Source organism: Loxodonta africana, chromosome 4 (assembly GCF_030014295.1).
Source record: "Loxodonta africana isolate mLoxAfr1 chromosome 4, mLoxAfr1.hap2, whole genome shotgun sequence".
Lineage (NCBI taxonomy): Eukaryota > Metazoa > Chordata > Mammalia > Proboscidea > Elephantidae > Loxodonta > Loxodonta africana.
The window spans coordinates 11,628,824-11,648,236 of NC_087345.1; the positions used below are offsets into that span (position 1 = coordinate 11,628,824).

At 50.6% G+C, this 19,413-nt stretch overlaps 1 protein-coding gene and 1 long non-coding RNA gene across 5 annotated transcripts in view; one reads left to right on the plus strand and one right to left on the minus strand.

Annotated features, from left to right (window-relative positions):
- The window catches only part of TEF (TEF transcription factor, PAR bZIP family member), a 25,014-nt gene continuing 5,601 nt past the window's right edge, over positions 1–19,413 (minus strand). Inside the window, exons 1-4 of one of the 3 annotated variants that reach the window (XM_003419744.4) lie at positions 14,473–14,647; positions 10,284–10,601; positions 5,454–5,674; positions 1–4,269 (exon numbers count right to left, since the gene is read on the minus strand). In XM_003419744.4, coding sequence (XP_003419792.1) covers positions 4,054–4,269; positions 5,454–5,674; positions 10,284–10,601; positions 14,473–14,629 — 912 coding nt within the window. In that variant the 5' untranslated portion in view covers positions 14,630–14,647 and the 3' untranslated portion in view covers positions 1–4,053. Of the gene's footprint in view, positions 4,270–5,453; positions 5,675–10,283; positions 10,602–14,472; positions 14,648–14,978; positions 15,138–19,413 lie in introns of those variants that run through there. The other 2 variants (XM_023559893.2, XM_023559894.2) reach the window with 2 other exon arrangements.
- The window catches only part of LOC135231160 (uncharacterized), a 16,223-nt gene continuing 11,556 nt past the window's right edge, over positions 14,747–19,413 (plus strand). Inside the window, exon 1 of one of the 2 annotated variants that reach the window (XR_010321682.1) lies at positions 14,747–14,997. This is a non-coding gene — a long non-coding RNA (uncharacterized LOC135231160). The remainder of the gene's footprint in view (positions 14,998–19,413) is intronic. The other variant, XR_010321681.1, reaches the window with a different exon arrangement.

Below are 19,413 nucleotides of genomic sequence, written 5' to 3' on the forward strand. Positions count from 1 at the left end.
TAGTATCACCGCTGTGAGTTGGGGTATATCACCTGGTCTTTCTGAGCCTCAATGTTTAACTGTAAAATGGCTATTTTTTTTTTAAGTCTATTAAAAAATTTTTTTTGTGTGTCTCCAAAGTCCAAGTGCATTTTTTGCTCCTCAGAAACAAAATTACAAGTGGTTCACGGTCCCTCAAACCATAAGGCCCTAACAGCATGCCGTGTGCGGAGGCCAGGGTGGAGCAGTCCTAGTGGTGAAAAGGCAGCTCCCTGCCCTATGAGAAAGCAGCCCCTACCAGCTCCCACACTGGAGGGAACGGAGGGGAGGGAGAAGGGGTGAAGGGTTTGCAGCAGGGACTGCCCCCACGCTCCAGATGAAAGCCCTGGGGGAACCCAGGCCAGTCCTGAGCAGGGGACCCAGGGACCCTAATGCTGAGTCAGTCAGTGACAATGGCACTGGCACCCTGAAGCATCGCGGTCTGCTATTTTATTTGTCCTTGCCCAATAAATTGCAAGGCAGGCAGGGCAGGAATTAGTTCCATCTGACAGATGAGGAAACTGAGGCACAGGTGTTCTGGCCAAGGGTGTGGTGATCAAAGGGGTGCCTGGGAGGGTTCTAATGAGCTCAAACTCTCCTGGCTCAGCCCTCATGCCCCTAGAATAACACAAAGGGAGGAAACACTGAAGGGGGGTGAGGACAAAACAGACAGCCCAGAATTCTCTTCTCAAAATATTTAATTTGTTTTGAAAAGGACACATTCCCGGCTTCCCTCCCACCACATCGCTCCGGCCCAACAGCAGTGACCCACTCGCACGCACACACGCACATAAGGCCAATGGGCTATAGCCTGCTTCCACCCTCTCCAGCTGGGACCAAGGGAGTCTTCCCCTGGACCTCTCCCCCCAACAAAGGTAAAGGAGAGAGGGGCCCGCTGGAATGCCAGCTCCCAGGGGAGGGCGTGGAGCCCCACACACGCTAACATGTCACATGCACTTAGAAAAATAAAACCAAGTGGTGTTCCGGCATGCCCAAACCGTAAGACAGCAATATCCACCTGGAAGTCATCTTTGCCATTTTCTAGAAAAATTTATTGCACTAAATTAACAGATGTTAAAGGAACTTTGGGGTGGGGCTTTCCAATGAAACCCGGGGCTTGTTAGCCCTTTGTGCTCCATGAAGCACAGCTCCTAGGGCCCTGGGCAGGAGTGGCCAGCACGAAGGGCGTTTCTCAGCTGGGTCCCCTCCTGCCACCCACCTTGCCCGAGGACTGCAGGAGCTGCCCTCCCAGGGCCACAGGAGCCCCTCAGCAGGGCAATGCTTACCAAAAGCCAAGGTTCACTGCCAGGTGCCTTCCCCAACCTCAGGACCCAGACAGACAAACCCCTTCCTTCGTCCAAGAGAGTTACCCAGGTCCTCCACAAGGCTGCTGTCCATCTGGAAAATTCTCTCTCTCTCTCTATATATCTACATCTAGATATACATTTATTACATGTATATGCTTGCAACATTCTAGCTCATTCAAGATTGGTCTGTCTGAAGTTGCAATGAGGCTGCCTCAACGCTGAAGACAGGACACATGGGAAGTGAACGGCCCTTCCTGGCCCACCTAGAACCCATGGGAAGCCATTTTCGACGGCTTCTCTAGCCTCCAATGTTTTTAGAACATGTCAAAGACCTGGGCGCAGGGGCCTCAGTCCCTGTTAGCCCCAAGACGGAGGGAGGGAGTCCAAAAGGGAGTCACAGAGATGCGCATTTCCATGATGGAAACCAAGTAGGTGCCACCTCTGTCTGCCTACAAAGGTGCGACTCTTGGCCCAGGGAAGGAGACAAGCTTATCTGAGCACTTCTCCCCAAAATGCCAGCTTCCACACAGATCTCCTTCCTGTTCCTGCTAGGCTCGTGACTCGAAGGACCTCTTCTAAGAGAATCCCACAGCCGCACTCTCTCCAAGTAAGCACTTGGGAAGGAACCAGACACCCACTGCCTGTGGGGGAGGGGAGACGCTGAACAGGCAGAAGGTGGGAAAGAGAGGAGAGACACCAGGCTGTCATCCCACCCACTGGGTTGGCACACGGGCACCAGCCAAGAATAAGTGTCCATTCTTTAAAAAAATGAAACTGAAAAAAACACAAACCATACAGTTTCTGGCCAAAGAAAATGAAGAGCTGGGAAGCTCGAGGTTCTTCCACCAATAACAAACGAGAGGTGCCCTCCTGGTGAGGAGCCAGACCAGAGGGCGAATGCTGGGCGGGCGAGCTGCCCAGGCAGGACACTGACATGCCGGATGCAACTGCCCTGTGTGTGGTTACAACAGAGTGAAAAGTGTGTATATGGTTTTGATAGAACCACAGAGTATAAGTCAGGGGCCTGGAGGGCAGGGGTGACCTCCCTTGGCCTTGGGGATCCTTGTCAAGTCCCCCAGAGAGGTGCATGTGCAGTCCCTGGTGTTCCTCGGGGTATGGTCCACGGCCAGGGGGTGCCTTCCCCTGGGCTTAACACCTGTGTTTATGAAAAGTCTTAGAAATTGTGGCCCGGGCCTCTGAGCCGCCATCTTAAATAAAGCCAGTGGTAAGATGACAGAGTGCACCCATCCCGTCTGATGCCTCTTCACCAGGCTGCCTGCCCTGAGCAAATATATACACCTGTCTTGAGGGTGCCCCAACTGACCAAAAAGGTCAGAGTTTTCTCAGTTATTCTCGGCAGAGCAAAACTCCAGTCATATAAGAGAAAGAAGTGGCCGTGGTGCAGAGGAAGCCACAGCTGCACTTGAGAACCCCCCCACACCACAGCCAGGCTTGTGTGGGTGTCCTGTGTCTCTTGGGACCAAGACTGAGAGGATCCTAGGCCCAGGTAAATGTCCCAAGAGCCTGCTAGCCCGTCAGGTTGCCTCGCAACCTCAGCAACCTCTGATTGGGCTGCCTGCTGACCCCTGTGGGTGGCTCACATAGGAAGACAGATCTTGAAGCACTAGGAGCCCTCTGCCACCTCAGGGAGAGCAGACCCTGGCCTGGCCACACCAGTGAGCAGAGCAGAAAAAAACGGGCGCTTCTCAAGAAATACACCCCAGCTCTTGTGCCCACTGTGCAAGGGGGGCTATGGAGGCCAGTTTTCTGAACACCATGCGGAAGCTGCATCCTGGGGTCCAGGAAGTTAAAGCTTCCTAGGTGGGTGTGGGGGGAGTTCCTTTTAAATCTAAGACTTGAGATTGGTTACTGGGTAACGAAAAGAAAGAGCAGGCCCAGAGGCCCAGTGTATGGGACAAACAAGAGCTTCAGGTGGCCTCCACGAGTGACTTGGAGGAGAGGAGACGACAGGTCTCCTGTGCCCTGGTGGTCAGAGCTCAGAGACCAGTGGCCCTGGGAGTCTCCGCTCCATAGTAGGTGACATGCAGAGAGAGCCAATTTCCAGGGCCTCCTCCCTGGCTTCCAGGCCTCAGAGAGAAAACAGGTGTGGGAGCTAAGAACGGTGGGGTGTACTTCTGCCGCAGGCCCCATTCAAACACCATCTAGGCTGCACGGAGACCCGCTCCTGGGCCCGTCACCCATGCAGACACTCACTGAGGAGTGGGAGCAAGATTGTTTCTCTCAAAGCCTTTGTGGGGAGGGTAAGGTGAATGATAGACACACCCTGCCCAGAAACGCGCCCTGCTACCTGAGAAGATGTGAGGGCGTCAGTAACCATCAAGACTCGTTCTGTGGAGACACCCCTGGCAGCCCAGGCCAGAAGCTGAGGGAGAGTCAAGGAGAGCCTGAGGGCTCTGTGAAAGGAGAGACTGGTAATCCAGAGGCCCCCTCTGATTCAGCTGGGACATCCAAGAACAGAAACTAAGGCCGCTCCACTCGTCTATGCAGATTCTCTCACGCTCCCCACCTGTGAGGAAGCTGGCCCCGGGGAGGTCCCCGTGTGCTCTGGCCGTGTTATGATGAAGCTTAGACGTGACCGTGCCTGGAGCAGGTACGCCGTCATTCGCGGATGACAGTCTTAAGTCTCCACGCGTGTGCGGGTTTCAGGGCGCCCCCAGGCAGAGGTCTGAGGTGCAGGCAGTGCTCTGCCTGGGTGGGAGGACAGGGGTTACAAGGGCCCGTACTTGGTCTCATACTTGGACACTATGGTCTTGCACTTGCCCACCTCCTTGCGCAGCTCGGCCACCTCCGTCCGCAGGGCTGTGTTCTCCTTTTCCAGGAAGGCCGCCCGGATGGTGATCTGGTTCTCCTTCAGGCGCCGGGCATCCCGCGACCGTTTGGCCGCCACGTTGTTCTTCTTGCGTCTCGTCCAGTATTTTTCATCCTGTGGGGAAGTGCCTTCTGTGGGTGTCTTGTCTTTCTCCATCTGGGAGCCTAACCTTTCTCCTCCCACCACTACTCCACACTGGAGACTCCCCTCAAAACTCATCTCATGTGGCCAGAACTAGAGCTGGGTCCCTGGGAAAATAACTGGCACCGCCCTTCCTTCAGGGAGGCAGGATGAGAAGCAAAGCCCTCTGGTAGGATACACAGTGGAGAGAAGGAAACTGTTCACTGGGAGGCCTCTATGTACTGCCTCAGCTGATAGCGCCATCTATACCTTGCCTCACGCGGGCGTTCTTGGCAGTGGGTAAGGGCTTGGACGTCTGGGTTTAGTCCCCTCAGTACACATCTTGGCTCTGCTATTTATTAACCTACTAGCACTGGGACCACACAAGTTCCTTCACGTCTCAGTGCCTCAGGTCTCTTATCATTACAAGGCGGGTAAAAACAGCAACTTCTTGTGGGGGCATTTGATGATCAAGTGAATTCTTGTGTATAAAGTGCTTCTATCAAAGCCTGCTCTGCAGTAAGTACCATATAAACGCCTGCTGCCATCACATCACTATTAAAGCCTCGGCAACACCCTGAGAGGCAAACACGGTTATTCTCATTTTACAGAGTAGGAACCTGAGGCATGGCGAGGATGTAGCTGGCAAACTAGGGTTTGACCCTAGGTCTGCCTGACTCCAAAGCTTGGATGAAAAGTCCTCCCTGTGAGTTTCTTTTTTTTAATATGAGAGGATGGGAAAAACTGTGCAAATCTCTCCCCGCTCCCTGCCAGTTCTCACAGACCCGTCAGCCTGAGATCTGTCTGCTCTTCTCTGGGGACGGCCACATACAAGCTATCTTTTGTTCTTCAAAGCAAGGACTTGTTCAACCCCAGTTCTGTGGCCTAGTGAGCTCTCCCTGATGTTTGGGCTAAGGCCAAGAGAGCATGAGCGTGGCCACAGCCAGTGGTCCCGGGTGAGGTAAGAAACTACAGGGAGTCACACAGGGGCCAAACACCACTGACTCCTTTAGTTCTACCCAACTACTGCAGGATGTGGCTTCAGGAACGGAACTCGTGTTTTTTAAACGGTGTCCACAGGAGGGACACGCCTCCAGATCAAACCAAATGTGAGGAAGGACAACTCTTAGGCTCTTGGGCACACCTTAAATGTCTAAGCACAAAGGATACCAAGTTACCTTCTGCTCGTCGGGAACAAAGACCTTCTTGGCCTTTTTGATCATGGGCTGGGGCTTCAGGTCCTCCTCCGCAAACTTGTGCTTCCGAGGGTTGAAGAGCTCCCCGCCTGGTACGCTGGAGAGGACTAGGTCAGCAGGGTCAGGGTTGAAGTTCACATCAACCTCCACACAGTTGGGGTCAATGGGACTGGGCGTCTCCCTCTCCTTTTCCAGTGAAGACTCTGAAAGACACAGAAGGCAGCTGGTCCAGAAGCAGCCCACAGGGCAGAAAAGACCCACACCCACTTCACACAACCAGGCACCTGCCTGAATCTCCAGGCTGCACAAACCACAGCTACCGGCAGGGAGAAAGCCCACAACAGCACAGCCTCTGAGCCAGACTGGCACATGTGAGTTAATTCCAGAACAAAAACATGGAGAGAATTCTTCTCTTTGGGAACAGAATGCTAAAAAGGAAACAGAGGCCCTCAAAAAAGACAGCATTTTCTGATTGTTTTTTTCCACAAATGTTAAGCAAAATATGCAATCATGCCTCCTTAACTTCCTGTGGGTTCAAGTTCTCAAGTAATGAGAAACAGCTGAGTCTCTCTGTGACCCAGGATGGGTTTGAGACACAGACGGAATAAGAGAAATGACTGCCATTTCTGAGTGCCCGAGGCATGCCAGGCACCATACTCAGTCTCTGCCAACTTTGAAAGGGAGTCCAGCATGAGCCAATTTTACAGGTGAGGTCACAGAAATGACAAATGACTTCTAACTAGAGTTTGAGTCCAGGTCTGGCTGACTCGGGATCTTTGCTCCTCCCTGCCTCACCTGGCTGCTGGCTTTATAATGGACTGGATTAAAGTTGTTTTCAGAAGTCAAAGGTTGTCTGTGATTAGAGATAAGAGCTATTAAAAAATCCTGTACCTTTGGCTTACCCAGTCAATGCTACTGAAAGGAGGACACAAAAGAATGATTCAGTCAACAGACGTTTATTGAACACCTACCATATGCCAGATACTGTCCTGGCAAAGCTAATGCAATCAACAAAACAAGTAAAGATCCCTGCCTTCATGGAATGTTATTCTAGTGGGGAAGGGTGACGTTAAACGAAACTAAAAAACATATATTCACACACACATATATGTAAAAAAAAAAATTTTTTTTTTTTTACGTACATGAGTATAAATGTTAAATGCCATGTGGATATCTGAGGGAAGAATATTTCAGAAAACGTTAACATCAGGTGCAAAGGCCCTGTGGTAGGTGCTTCCCTGGTGTGTTCAAGGAGGCCAGTGTGGCTAGAGTAGATGAATGAGGGGAGAGAAGAGATCACGCAGAGCCTTTAATCCCAATAAAGCAGTCTTTCTCAGCAGAGGTGATCCTGCCCTGCAGGAGACATTCGGACATACTGGGATGGGAGGGATGCTACTGGCATCTAGTAGGTCGAGGCCAGGGATGCCGCTAAACATCCTACAGTGCACAGCATAGTCCCTCCCTCTACTCCAAACAAAAAAATCACCCAGTTCGAACTGTCAACAGTGCTGCTGCTTTACCTGAGATGAGAAGCTATGAGGGGGTTCCGGGCAGAGGCCTGGGATGACCAGCCTTGGGTTTTAACAGGATCCTGCACAGAAACTCGCTATACCCTATTGGAGGTGGGTTAATTACAAAGAGGTCTAAGCGTCAGAGGAGTGTATGGCCAGGGACCTATGTGGTGACTGCAGACACACCGAGGCCTGCCAAGCCCTACACCTGCAAGAACAACAGCCAAGGTATCCACCGTGGGGAAATGCTGTTCAAAATGCAGCCAATCAAATGTCAAGATGGGGCTCAGTTTCAGCAACAGAATGGCACAAAAAGGCCAGGAACAAAAGGGGACAATTTATGAGAAGGTGGCTTAGGGGCAAGGACTTGAGGAGTCCTCCCTTATCCAGGGGACAGTTCCGTGGACATACTCTAGCAATGGGCTCTAAGGCCTTCCGTGCCTCTGCTGGGGGAGCTGAAGGAGTCGAGGAGGGAGAGCTGAGAGGTTTGCTGGTGATTTGTCTAGACATTCTTCTCTGAGATGCCTGTTACAAAGGATGTCAAATTAAAATCTAAGGCTGACAACGAGAACCCCTATACCCTGCTGTGGAAATACAAATTGATACAATCACCTTGTACACTACTTGGCAGGACCTACAAAAGCTGAACATATACATGTCCGACGACCCATTCATTCTACTAAATAAACGTATGTTCACCAAAACACATGCACACGAATGTCCACGGTGGCGCTATTTATAAAAGCCCAGAACAAGAAACACCTCAAATGTCCATCGACTGCAGAATGGGTAAACTGTGGTATATTCAAACGATGGAATACCCTTTAGCAATAAAGATGAACAAACCACTACTACGTGCACCAACATGGGGTGATTTGCACAAACATAAAGTTGAAGGAAAGAAGCCAGACATAAAAGAATACACAGTGCTCGTGTCTCTTCTACAGGAGGAACTGAAAGAAAGAAGAGGAAGAACTCTACTTTCATTTCTAGCCTGTGTACAATTCTTCCGTACAAATCTCACATCATCTGTTGGGATTTTCTGCAAAAAGAGTACCCTGCGAAGTATATTCTATACATCTATTTCGTTAGTGTAAAGAGGTCCTGATGCCCACATCGTTTACATCGTGTGTTACAAAGCTGGGAGTCCTGGTGGAGTGACAGTTAAGCACTCAGCTGCTAACCAAAAGGTTGACAGTTTGAACCCACCCAGTAGTTCTGTGGGAGAAAGATCTGGCGATCTGCTCCCATGAAGATTACAGCCTAGAAAACCCTACGGTGCAGTTCTACCGTTGCATGGGGTTGCAATGAGTCAAAATCGACTCAATGGCTCCTAACAACAACACTATAAAGCTAGCTATAAATTCAAGTAATAATATAAAAATAATCAATTTATAACAGTTAAAAATACAGAAGAGGACACAGCATACAATTTGATTTACAGAAAGCTGAACTACAAGCAAAATTAATCTTTGGTAATGGAAACAAGAACAGCGATTATCCTTGGGGAGTAATAACTGGGCACAGTCACAAGGCTCTTTCGGTATTCCTACAGTGTTCCATTTTCTCAACTGGGTGGTAGTTACATTGATGGGTTCACTTTGGAGCTGTGTAAAACTTAAGAAAGAAGGTGTACTTAAAAAAAATCAAAGGTGATGTCACCTAGGTGGTCTGAGGTGCAAGATGCGGGGCTCCATTCCACAGAACCAGCCTTCTAGGACAACTTGGCTGGCACAGAAATGAGCGGCCTTCAGATAGGAATTCTACTGGAATCACCGGAAGCCTCCAGATCTAACTGCTGGTTTGCAGGAAAAAAAAACAAAGGGCAGAGTGACATGGTAAACAGCACTGTAGGGATCCAGTCAGCAAAATCCAGCACGTGGGGAACTCTACTGGACAAATTATTTCATTTCTTCAACAAATAAACTGCCAAGAAAAAAAGAGTGGAGCCTACAGATTACACAAAAGATTTAAGAGATGTATCGACCAAACGCAGTGTGTAAGCCGTGTCTGAATCCTGACTCAAATAAACAAACTGTAAAACAACATTTGTGAGACCAGTTTGAATGCTGATGAATTTACCGTCAATCTCAGATGTAAAGCTGGTGCTTTTGTGACGTTTTTAGAAAGAACCTTTATATTTTACACATGTATTGAAATATTTATGGATGAAATGGTATAATGTCTAGGATTTGACTGAAAATGATCTGGTGGGAGAATGGGAGGAGGAACAGAAAGCAAGACTGGCTATGAGTTAAGAATTACGGAAGCTGGGTGGTGGTTGCACGGAGGCTCATGTATCCCATTCTCTTAATTTCTTATTTGTATAAAAATTTTCCCATAAGGAGTTAAAAAGTTTTCTGTAACGAAGAGTTAAAAACAATAATGCGTGAGAAATCCCTGGCAGTGGGTTCCCTGGGTTCCATACCAGCTCCAGGGTGCTTCCCAGGAGCCATCAGCCTGTATGCCTCTAACTGAGCCTGTAGAAGGTTTCACAGAGCCCCTGAAACAGGGGCCAGGGGCCTCCTCTGGTGGGATCAGGTCCAAGGGGCATGAAAACAAACAAACAACAAACCGCCTGAGGTAAACCAGAAGACAGACGTGTGGATGAAACAAGGCCCCTGAAGGTGCTGCTGCCCAGGGCAGCAGAAATGCCTTCTTCGTGCCACTGCCTACGTGGTACCTGGCTATGGAGTTAGACATCCTGGTGTCAAGGGCTGCCTCCACAACCTACCCACTGTGTGACCTTGGACAAGCTACTTAACTTCTCTGTGCCTCAGTTTCCTCACCTATGAAACGGCAATAATGGTACCAACCTCATAAACTTCTTGTGGGGGTTACATGTTAATACCAGGCAGATAATTAAGTGCCAAGTAACTGTTAGCTGTAAGAACGGTAAAAACAAGCAATATTATTACTACCGCCTCAGCTTCCCGATCACCTGTAGCCAAGAGCAAGTAAGGACAAAGAGCAGTGGTGAGGAAATGCAGACGGGATTTCTATGCCATGAAGCCTCAGGCTGGATCAGCTCCCACCCCACCGTCCTAACCATCTGCAACACACCAACCAGCAGAAAGGCTCTGACGGCCGCTGCTGCAGCTCCTATTTTTATCTCCAGCCTCGGGGGACTGTGCGGAAGAGTGGGGAGCCCAGGGTATCCCACACAGCAGGCCCACCAGGCCCTCCCCTCAGAGAAAGGGCCCACTGGGAGTGTGGACACAAGCAGGCCTTGGTGGGAAGCTGGACTGACTCCCTTGGATGGGGACGGGCAGGTGGCCCTGTCCCAAGGCTCGTCACCAACCTGTGCTGGACACAGTTTCAGAGGGCTGAAAGACAGCGGTGGAGGAGGATGGTGGGGATGCAGTGGAGGAGCTGGCTGACTCCTTCCCTTCCAGCTCGGCCACAGGCAGCAGCAGGTTCTGGACAAGGTGGGTGGGGCTGGCAGGGATGCCATTCTCCAGCAGGAACTCATCCAGATCCATGTACTCCAGGTGGAAAGACTCGCCATCATACGGGATGGTCTTGTCCCAGATGGGCGGCATGAGCGAGGCGGAGACGGCCATGGTGCTGGCCGCCGCGGCCTCGTCCTCCTCCAGCTTTTCCTTCCCCTTCTCCTTATCTGCAGATACAAAATCTGTGTTGAGACACCATGCAAGTGGGTAACGCAATTCCAGGAATGGAGCATCAAGCTGCAGGGGGCTGACCCATCTCTGTATCCCGATTCCATCCCGTGCATTCCAGGAGCCCAGTCTGCACTCTGGGATAACCCAGTTTGGCCAGGGATGGCATCATGCCCTCATCCAGGCCTGGGCTTCCCAGGTGCTCACAGCAAGCTCTGAGCCCTGATCTGCTCCCAGGTAAATTCAGAATGGGCTGTGGGATTAGCAGCTGCAGGTGAGAAGTGCCAAGGAAGGAAATGGAGTTTCTGGCCCTACCTGACATGTTGGGTAGAAAGGGCTGAGATCTGCAGGTCAAGGACTTTTGTGTTTTCCTATCTCTTCCAGTTACAGCTCTTCACACAACAGGCCAAGAGCTAGAATCCTAGCTCTGCCACTCACTCGATCTGTGACCTCAGCTATGTTACTTAACCTCTCTGAGCCTCATGGTTCTCTCTAAATAAGGATAGAACTGCCTCTTCGTGAACTTTTAGCAATCACATCAGAAGTGTCTTGCAGAGTACCTGGCACCCGATAAACACTCATTATTACTGTGGGCTCGTTGAGGGCAGAACTGTTCCGGTTCATTTCTAGGTCTTGAGGGGCAACACAGGGCCAGGCAGACGGCAGGTGATAGGAAAATGTGTAGTCCCTGACTTACAACGTGCAGTATTCAAGTTATGACCACCCACACTTAGGACTGTTTTTTTTTCCATACACCTTACTGTTGGTAACACGTACTACAACCACTGCTGCAGTGCGTAAATCTGTTTATGATGTTATTCCCAGATGTTCACCTGCAGATATTCAAAGACAAATAAAGATCAGATATATAAAGACACTGACAATAAACGGCAACAGTAAAGAAGTTTTTAAAGAAAAAGATATTCAACTTACATCAGAACTGGCTTAGGACAGGATTGTTGGAATGGAACCCTGTCCTAAGTCGTGACTGTGTATGCTGAACGAATGAATGCCGGGTTTGTGAACAGACTACCTTCTGGTTTATTAATAGGCAGGGCCTGGAGCTGTCTTTTCAGAACCTTTTCCCAAGCAGCCAATTCAAGAACCCTATCCCAGAATCAGCAGGAAAGCCTGAAGGCAGGTTTTCGGGGAGGAAGGAGAGGGGTGGAGCTGTAGGAAAAAGACTGCTCCCATTCAAAGCAAAATGAATCGATTTAGTGGGGACCAGATCCCACCTAATTATCTCAAAAATTTATACCCGTGGATATTCAAGAGAGGGCAATTAAGAAAAAAAGACAAGCAAGAAACCTGACAAGGCTGGAAGGAAATCAAAGCGATAGGGAGGCCAGTCAGGGAAGTAGGAGATAAAATCATGACACGTTCATAATGGGTTATCAAAATTGAGCGAGACAACTTTGAACTCTGGATTCTAAAGTGAAAAGGAGAAATCAAACATGATGACATTGGGAACAAGCCAGTCACGCATGGACTCCTAGACCACAGCAGCCAAAAAGCAACCAGTTGGTCCAATAAAAATGGACACACCCCACGAGTTATGAAGCTGGAGGTTCCGACAGACACAACCTGATCACGGCTTCTAATATGAGTTAACCTGGATTTTTGCAACTCCTTTCTGTTCCAGGCTTTGCTTTATAACCAGTTGTCCAAGCCGTGGTGGGCTGGGCAGGTCAGATGGCCTCCCTGCTTTCCTCCCTCGAGGCATGGACTCCACAATCTGTTTAGAAGTGACTATGACCTACGCTGGGTGGGGTTGCTTGGGATCAAAGGAGACAGGAGAAGGGAGGAGGCAGAAAAGGAGCCATATTGAAGGACAAGTGAGAATAAGTTCCAGGTTTTGCCTGGCCTAAGCAAAGACGTCACTTTGAGAACTAAGGTGCGCCTGACCCAAGCCTTGATACTTTCAATCGCCTCATATGCTTGTAAAAGCTGGACAACGCGTAAGGAAGACTGAAGAAAAACTGACGCCTTTGAGTTAGGGTGTTGGACAGGAATATACAACGTGCCATGGACTGCCAAAAGAGCCAACACATTTGTCTTGGGAGAAGTATAGTCAGGATGTTCCTTGGAAGCAAGGGTGGTCTCGCCTCACATATTTTGGACGTGTTATCAGGAGGGACTAGTCCCTGAAGAAGAACATCATGCTTGGTAAAGTGGTGGGTCAGTGAGAAAGAATGACACGGTGGCTGCAACAATGGGCTGAAGCATAACAACTATCATGAGGATGGCGCGGGTTGCTACGAATTGGAACCGACTTGATGGCACCTAACAACAACAAGCAATTAATGCTATTTTAAGTCAGACTTCTTTTGTAAGATAAAGTTTTAAGTAGTAAGGAACGATAAAGGCCTAGGCCCATCATCACTCAGGTCACTGGGATTAACACCAGTGGTTATCAGTGTGATCCAGTAGAAGGAGCACAAGACTGAGAATCATAGGCCCCACTGTGTGACCTTGGGGAAGCACCCTCACCTCTCTGAGACTCAGCTTTCCTCATCTGGAAAGTGGGGATAATGCCCAACAGGTTTGTTGTGCAAGACTAAATGAACTATGTCAAAATGCTTTGTGAGCCTCCTGCAGACAGGATTATTACTATGGATAGTTATTATTTTAACCAAGAACCTGCCATATGTATATTCCTGTCCTTGCAGCCTGTCTCAGCTCCATATTTGGAACAAAGCATCTCTAAAAACAAACAAAAGGGGTTTGTGGACATGAGATCCCAAAGCAAGAGGAGAGAGCCTGGCCTCACCTGATGTGCTGAAGCTATTTATAACCCAACACCAACAGCGTAGGGAAGGAAGGCTCAGAACACACCCAGAAAACGAAGAGAAATGGCATTTTTAAAGAGAAAATTCTCTGGGATAGGCAACTCAAAATGCCTATCTCTTCCCAAATTCCTGAACCACACTGATGGCTCTCAGAAATTCAAAGGTCTAGGATTAAAAGCATACTTCACTGCACCTACAACTCCACAATAAGTGGCATTCCTGCTCATCCCTGAACCTCACGTTGCCAGGCCAAAAAACAAGGCCAAACCTGCTTTCCACATATACTCCAGGGACCTGTGTGGCCCTAGAGTCTGGGGTCCACCCCAACAACCAGGTTCAGGCCTCAGTGGTCTCATTCTGAGTCGCACCCCTATACCTGCCGCCCCCCCAAGCCTTCTCCACAGAAGGTGCCTGTGTCCCTTCTTCCGACACCCTTCCCCCACTCCACACCTCAGCAGCACCCGGGAGACACATTTCCAGAAAATCTCCAGTGTGTCTAGTAGCTGGGGATCCTCACACACAGGGATGAAGACACGGCCCTCCTCCCGGGAAGGGGGCAGGCCATACACACAGTCATCCACTACTGTATACAAACCGGCGCTTCTCAAACTTTAGCGGACTTTAGGATCACGGAGGTGGGGGCTTCGAAATGCAGATGCCCGTCCCAGGAGAGGCAGATTCGGAGAACGAAGGGTGGTGCCCAGGAATCGGCATTGTAAAGAAGCATCCCGAGTACTTCTCACGCGGGCGTTCCCAGAGAAGGCGCCTTGCCCGTGAGGGTCATTTAAGTGCAGCTACCGACCCCCCATCAGCCTCCTCCGGGCCCCTCCAAAGAACCCTCTCATCGAGACCCCATCCCACCCTCTCCCGATCCTTCCCTGTCTGAGCCATCCTCTCTCAACTCTCCCCCGACCTGCTAATCCCAAGCCCCTTGCCTCGCCCTCTTGGCTCGCGCCATCCCTGACCCCTACCCCCTGCGCGGGATCCCTTCGCTCTGACCTCCGACCTCCCAGTCCCGCCCCCACGAGGCTCCGCCCCAAGAGCCCCGCCCCCAATCCGCGCGGATTCCGCCCCCCCTCACCGAGGCGCGCCTCGCGCGGGGGGTTCTCCATCAGCTTCTTCAGGACCAACGGGAAGGAGCCCGGCAGGCCTCTTTCCCCAGTTGCGCGCCCCGGCCCCAAGCCTGGCCCCGCCTGCGACTCTACAGGCGGCTTCTTTCCACCGCCCGCGTCGGACATCGTGCCCGGCGCTCTGCTCGCGCGCCGCGCCTCCCCCGCCCGCCCCCCGAGATGGGCCGTAGCCGTGCGACCCGCCGCAGCTGCCGACTCGGGCAGCTACTGCGCAGGCGCCCGGCGGCACCCCCGCCTCCCTCCATCCTTACCCCGCCTGCGAACCGGCTTTGGCTCATTAATTATTCATGAGGCGAGGCCAGCGTCCCCGGATCGCGGCTTCCAATTGGCCCACCCTGGATGAAGGGCAGGCGCAGCTTTCCAGGCCGTGATTGGTTAGGCAGCCGGGGTACGCGAGACACGTGCGGGGGCAGGTGAGGACCATCGCCGAAGGCCCGCCCCGTCCGCCTTGTATCACCTGATTGGCTCTTGCTGGGGTAGGTATCGTAGGCCTTCTTCGGCTGCAGCCCCTTCCCCTCTACCAGTGGTTTCACGTTCCCCTTTCTCTTCATAACACCCAGGCAGCCGTAACTTCTTTTCTTTCCCTCTCATCCCACCCTCGCAACCTTCCGGACGCGCCATTGGAGGGAGGCGGGGCTGGGAGCGGACCGACCGGACGAGGGAACCAATCAGAGAGCCGCTCGCGCTGCGCGGACGGCCCCCGCGGGTCACGTGGAGCCGCACCCGAGGTTGGGTGCGTGGGGCGGGGGAGCAGGAGGGGTGCGGGCGCAGCCAATGGGGGCGGGGGCGGGGCCCGGTCAGTGCACGAGGCGCAGCACGTGCAGCGCTGCAGCGGGGAGGGGGCGAGGGGCGGGGGGAGGGGCGGGCCTTCCTGTTCCGGGGAGGACTGCCCAGAGTCCTGCGACTCGGATGCGGGACCCAGCCGGCGCCCTTCCTCCCACGCGCCCCAGAGGTTGGCTGAGGGCAGGGCCGGGACGGCGACCTGGCCCAGCCCGCGGGGAACGCCGGGCAGGCTGGGCCGCTGCCGGCAGCGGTGTCAGGTTGCCCGCGCTTCCTGGGTTCTGGGGCGGGCGTGGCTGCCAAATAAACTCGAGCGTGCAGGCGCGTTCTCGAGGCCCGGGGTGAGGAGAGGGGCCTACCCTGAGCTAGGGCGCGCTCGGTACCGGTGCCGGTACCGGCCCCGGCCCGCCTACTTATTAGCCGTGACCTTGGAAAAGCCCATTTGCTTCACTGGAGCCGGTTTCCTCATCCAGAAAATTAAGGAGTTGAGCTAGATAAACTCTAAAACAGCTCTGGAAACCTATTTCGTTCTACCCCTGCCCTTCATTTTCCTAAAAACGAAAACAAAACTTTATACAAGGTACCGATTACACAGGTTTTGGGGAGAACCACCTTCTCTCTTAAAATACAGATGCTCCCTGGGGTTCCTCAGAACACTTGTAAAATGTAAAATATGAAGGCATTACAGGAAGCTGCTGCTAAAGAGCGCCTAGAACTTAGTGACGTTTTACAGTACAGATCATACTCCGCTTTAAACCTAAGCAATACTAGGCTCTCCCTCTGTAAACTCTCAGAGGGCAGGGACTTTGCCTTGTTTATCCTGTATCCCTCCAATGGCTCCGAGCCTTCTAGTAGGAGGGGCTGGGGGAAAAGGCAGTCTTGGGTTCCTGGCATTGAGGCCTGAGCCCAACACCCAGCTAGTTGAAAGTTGTGCTGGTGCTATGGGGATTTTGTTGGAATTTGAGGATGAAAAAGCAGGGAAGCTGAGCAGGCCTGCAAAGCAAGAAGTTGGATAGGACTTTGGATGGTGTTAGTTGTGGGGTGATGGAGTCTGATTCCAAACTTCACTTCTTAGTGTCGCTAGTTAGACTCAGCCTGATGCCTCCAACCTATTGCTTCACCTTTGCAGACCTTCTGTTCCTTGTATGTCAAATGGGGATAGGGCAGATCCACCTTACAGAGTTTCAGTGAAGGTTAAATGAGCCAATGCATGTAAAAGACACAGTTGCCAGACTGTAACAGATGGTAACTGATCATTGTACTGAGACTGTGATGGGTATACAGCCACTTCCTGGTGTATTCACTATCCCAGAGGCTGGTGTAGCGTCTAGATTGCTCTCAATGTAGTGGAAATATTAAATTGTGCACAGAAAATCTGTTGTAGAATTGTTGTTAGTGGAAATTCTGTATGGAGCTATCTAAGACATCTTTAGGAGAATCTGGCCTAGAAGTTTTTAGAAACAAATTTCAAAGGGTATTCCAAGGAAATGGATAAAAACTATATATGAAGCTTTAAAAAAAATAGTTAGCGTGGTCATGGAGAGACTTGCCAGATTAGAGTTAAATGTATGTTTTCCTGGCTAATGTGACCTTACTAAAAACCAAACACACCAAACCCAGGGCCATCGAGTCGATTCCGACTCATAGTGACCCTATAGGACAGAGTAGAACTGCCCCATAGAGTTTCCAAGGAGTGCCTGGTGGATTCGAACTGCCGACAGTTTGGTTAGCAGCCGTAGCACTTAACCACTATACCACCAGGGTTTCCAACCTTATTAAACTCACTGCAGTCTAGTTGATTCTGTGCTAAAGGAAACAAAACATTTTCAAGGTGTTAGAGGAGGATTTATGAAAACATAACAGTGGAAAGTTATAACACTTGATTATGACAAAGGCGTGCGGTAGTAAGAGGAAGCAAAGGTTTAGATTATTTTTAAAACTACAGTTATCCAAAACAGATAATGCCTACTCCACCCATCACCCAGCCCTGAGCAACCAACCTAACAGGCAAGTGACTGTTGAGAAATGAGGAAACAGTTTAGGACTTTAAGACTTAATTTTGATTCTATTGTCTGTTCATGTGCCGACACTCCCCAGAGAGAGGGGTTTTACCTGGATAACCGAAGGGCAAATGGTGTGTCCCCAGTAGTGCAGGACACGTTCTCTCATGCTTAATTGCATGTTGTGGAATTCACTACATTGCTGACTGGTAACAGCAGCACCAGTGAGGAGGATGGACCCAGTAGTTCTCTTCCTTCTACATCTGATCTGAGAAAAGCATAAACACCTCACTCTACCTCTGTGTCCTATTGGTAAAGTGAGGGTAATACCGAGTGCAACCTTCTCCCTTCTGTTGTTAGGTGCCGTCCAGTCGATTTTGGATACTTATCGACCCCATGTGACAGAGTAGAACTGTCCCATAGGGTTTTCTAGGCTGTAATCTTTACAGGAGCAGATCACCTGGTCTTTATCCCATGGAGCCGCTGTGTAGCTTTGAACCGCCAGCCTTTTGGTTAGCAGCCGAGTGTTTAACTGTTGTGACACCAGGGCTGCTTCTCCCTTCTCTTAGTGGAGGAATAAATGTGCAAGGTAATTGGCTAATTTCCATGATGTTTATGAGCCCCACAAAGAAAGAAACTCCATAAAAAGAACACGTTATTATGTGGTTAAGATTTTAAAGGTGTGAAGGGGCACCTTAGTAGTTTTTAGTAATAGGTTTTCAGTGCAGTGGCTTCCAGAGGGAAGCATGCGTTCTGGAACAGCAGCATCCTTGTAAGCTTGGGAGGCACCCGGGTGGGTTCTCCCATCAGCCACTGACCAGCTGTGTGGCCTTGGGCAAGTGACTTCTGTGTAAGCCTCAGTTATTTCCCTCTTGGAAAGAGATGGATGTGTTTACCTCACAAGGACTAGCTGTGATAACAATTGCAAGTGTCTATGTAGAATGAGGTGGGAGCCCTCATCCCCTTCCATTCAGGCTGTGTTGGGTCGGGGTAGATTTATTTGGGGCGTGAGGAAGGCCGTGGGCCTGAGGATAACTTCTAGAGTTGAAGCTAGAGCAGAGACAGTACATGAAATGTCCATTTTCCAGAGCTGGACTAGTTTTAAATTCTACTCTTTAACGTTCCAGAAACCTGCTAACCAACCCAGCTTAAAAGCTTGCTTCAGTTGAGCATACGCAGACCAAGTGACTCTCCTAATGCCATCCTGCCCATTTACATTATTACTACTTAAGTCTGATGTTCAGAGGAGCTCAAATTCCAGCACAAGAGCCTTTGGCCAGATACCATGCAATGATCTCACTGGCCATGTACAGGAGTCCTGGTGGTACAGTGGTTAAAGCTTGGCTGCTAACCAAAGGTCAGCAGTTCAAATCCACGAGCTGTTCCTTGGAAACCCTATGGGGCACCTCTACTCTGTCCTATAGGGTTACCGTGAGTCAGAATCGACCTGACAGCAGTGGGTGTGTGTGTGTGTGGCCATATACTCAGCATCTCCAAGAACAGCACCACTTCGTCTTCTGAGGTACAGAGAAATGTGACATGAGCCTGGTATGCGTATGGGCAGAATGACGATAAGGCTTCCATTGAGCTCCAACAAAGACCAGTTATCTGTGCCCTCTGCCCATAGAAAATGCCGGAAGCACAGTGCTTTGTTCAGGCTGGTAACTTCAGTAAATATTTGCTGGCTTACTTTGTTGTCAGTGCTGGTAGGAGGGTTAACAAAACCCTTCGGAGCCAAGTCATATACGTTTGGAGCGTTACTAACATTAAATAACAGTCATTGTGTTTTGACTCACAATTGAACCTGGAATGACAAACATGAGATGTCCTCCTGGCAAGTCCAGCACTCAACTAGCAGGCAGCTTGCCCCTTTCTGGTCCGCATACCTGTGGCTGCCTAGTTCTGGGCTCTGTGGTTTGTGCCTGGGGAGTGTGTTCCTCCAGGGGAGAAGTGGCGGGTAGAGTCTCTTTATTACCTCTTGCCCATCTCATCAGAACTCTCAAGAGTACTAATTTCCTGTTTAGCTGGCATTTTCCCCACTCTCAGGGCTTAGATTACAGGGGGAGAGCTGCCCATGAGTGCCGTTTCCAAAGAGGAGCCCTCACCTCTGAC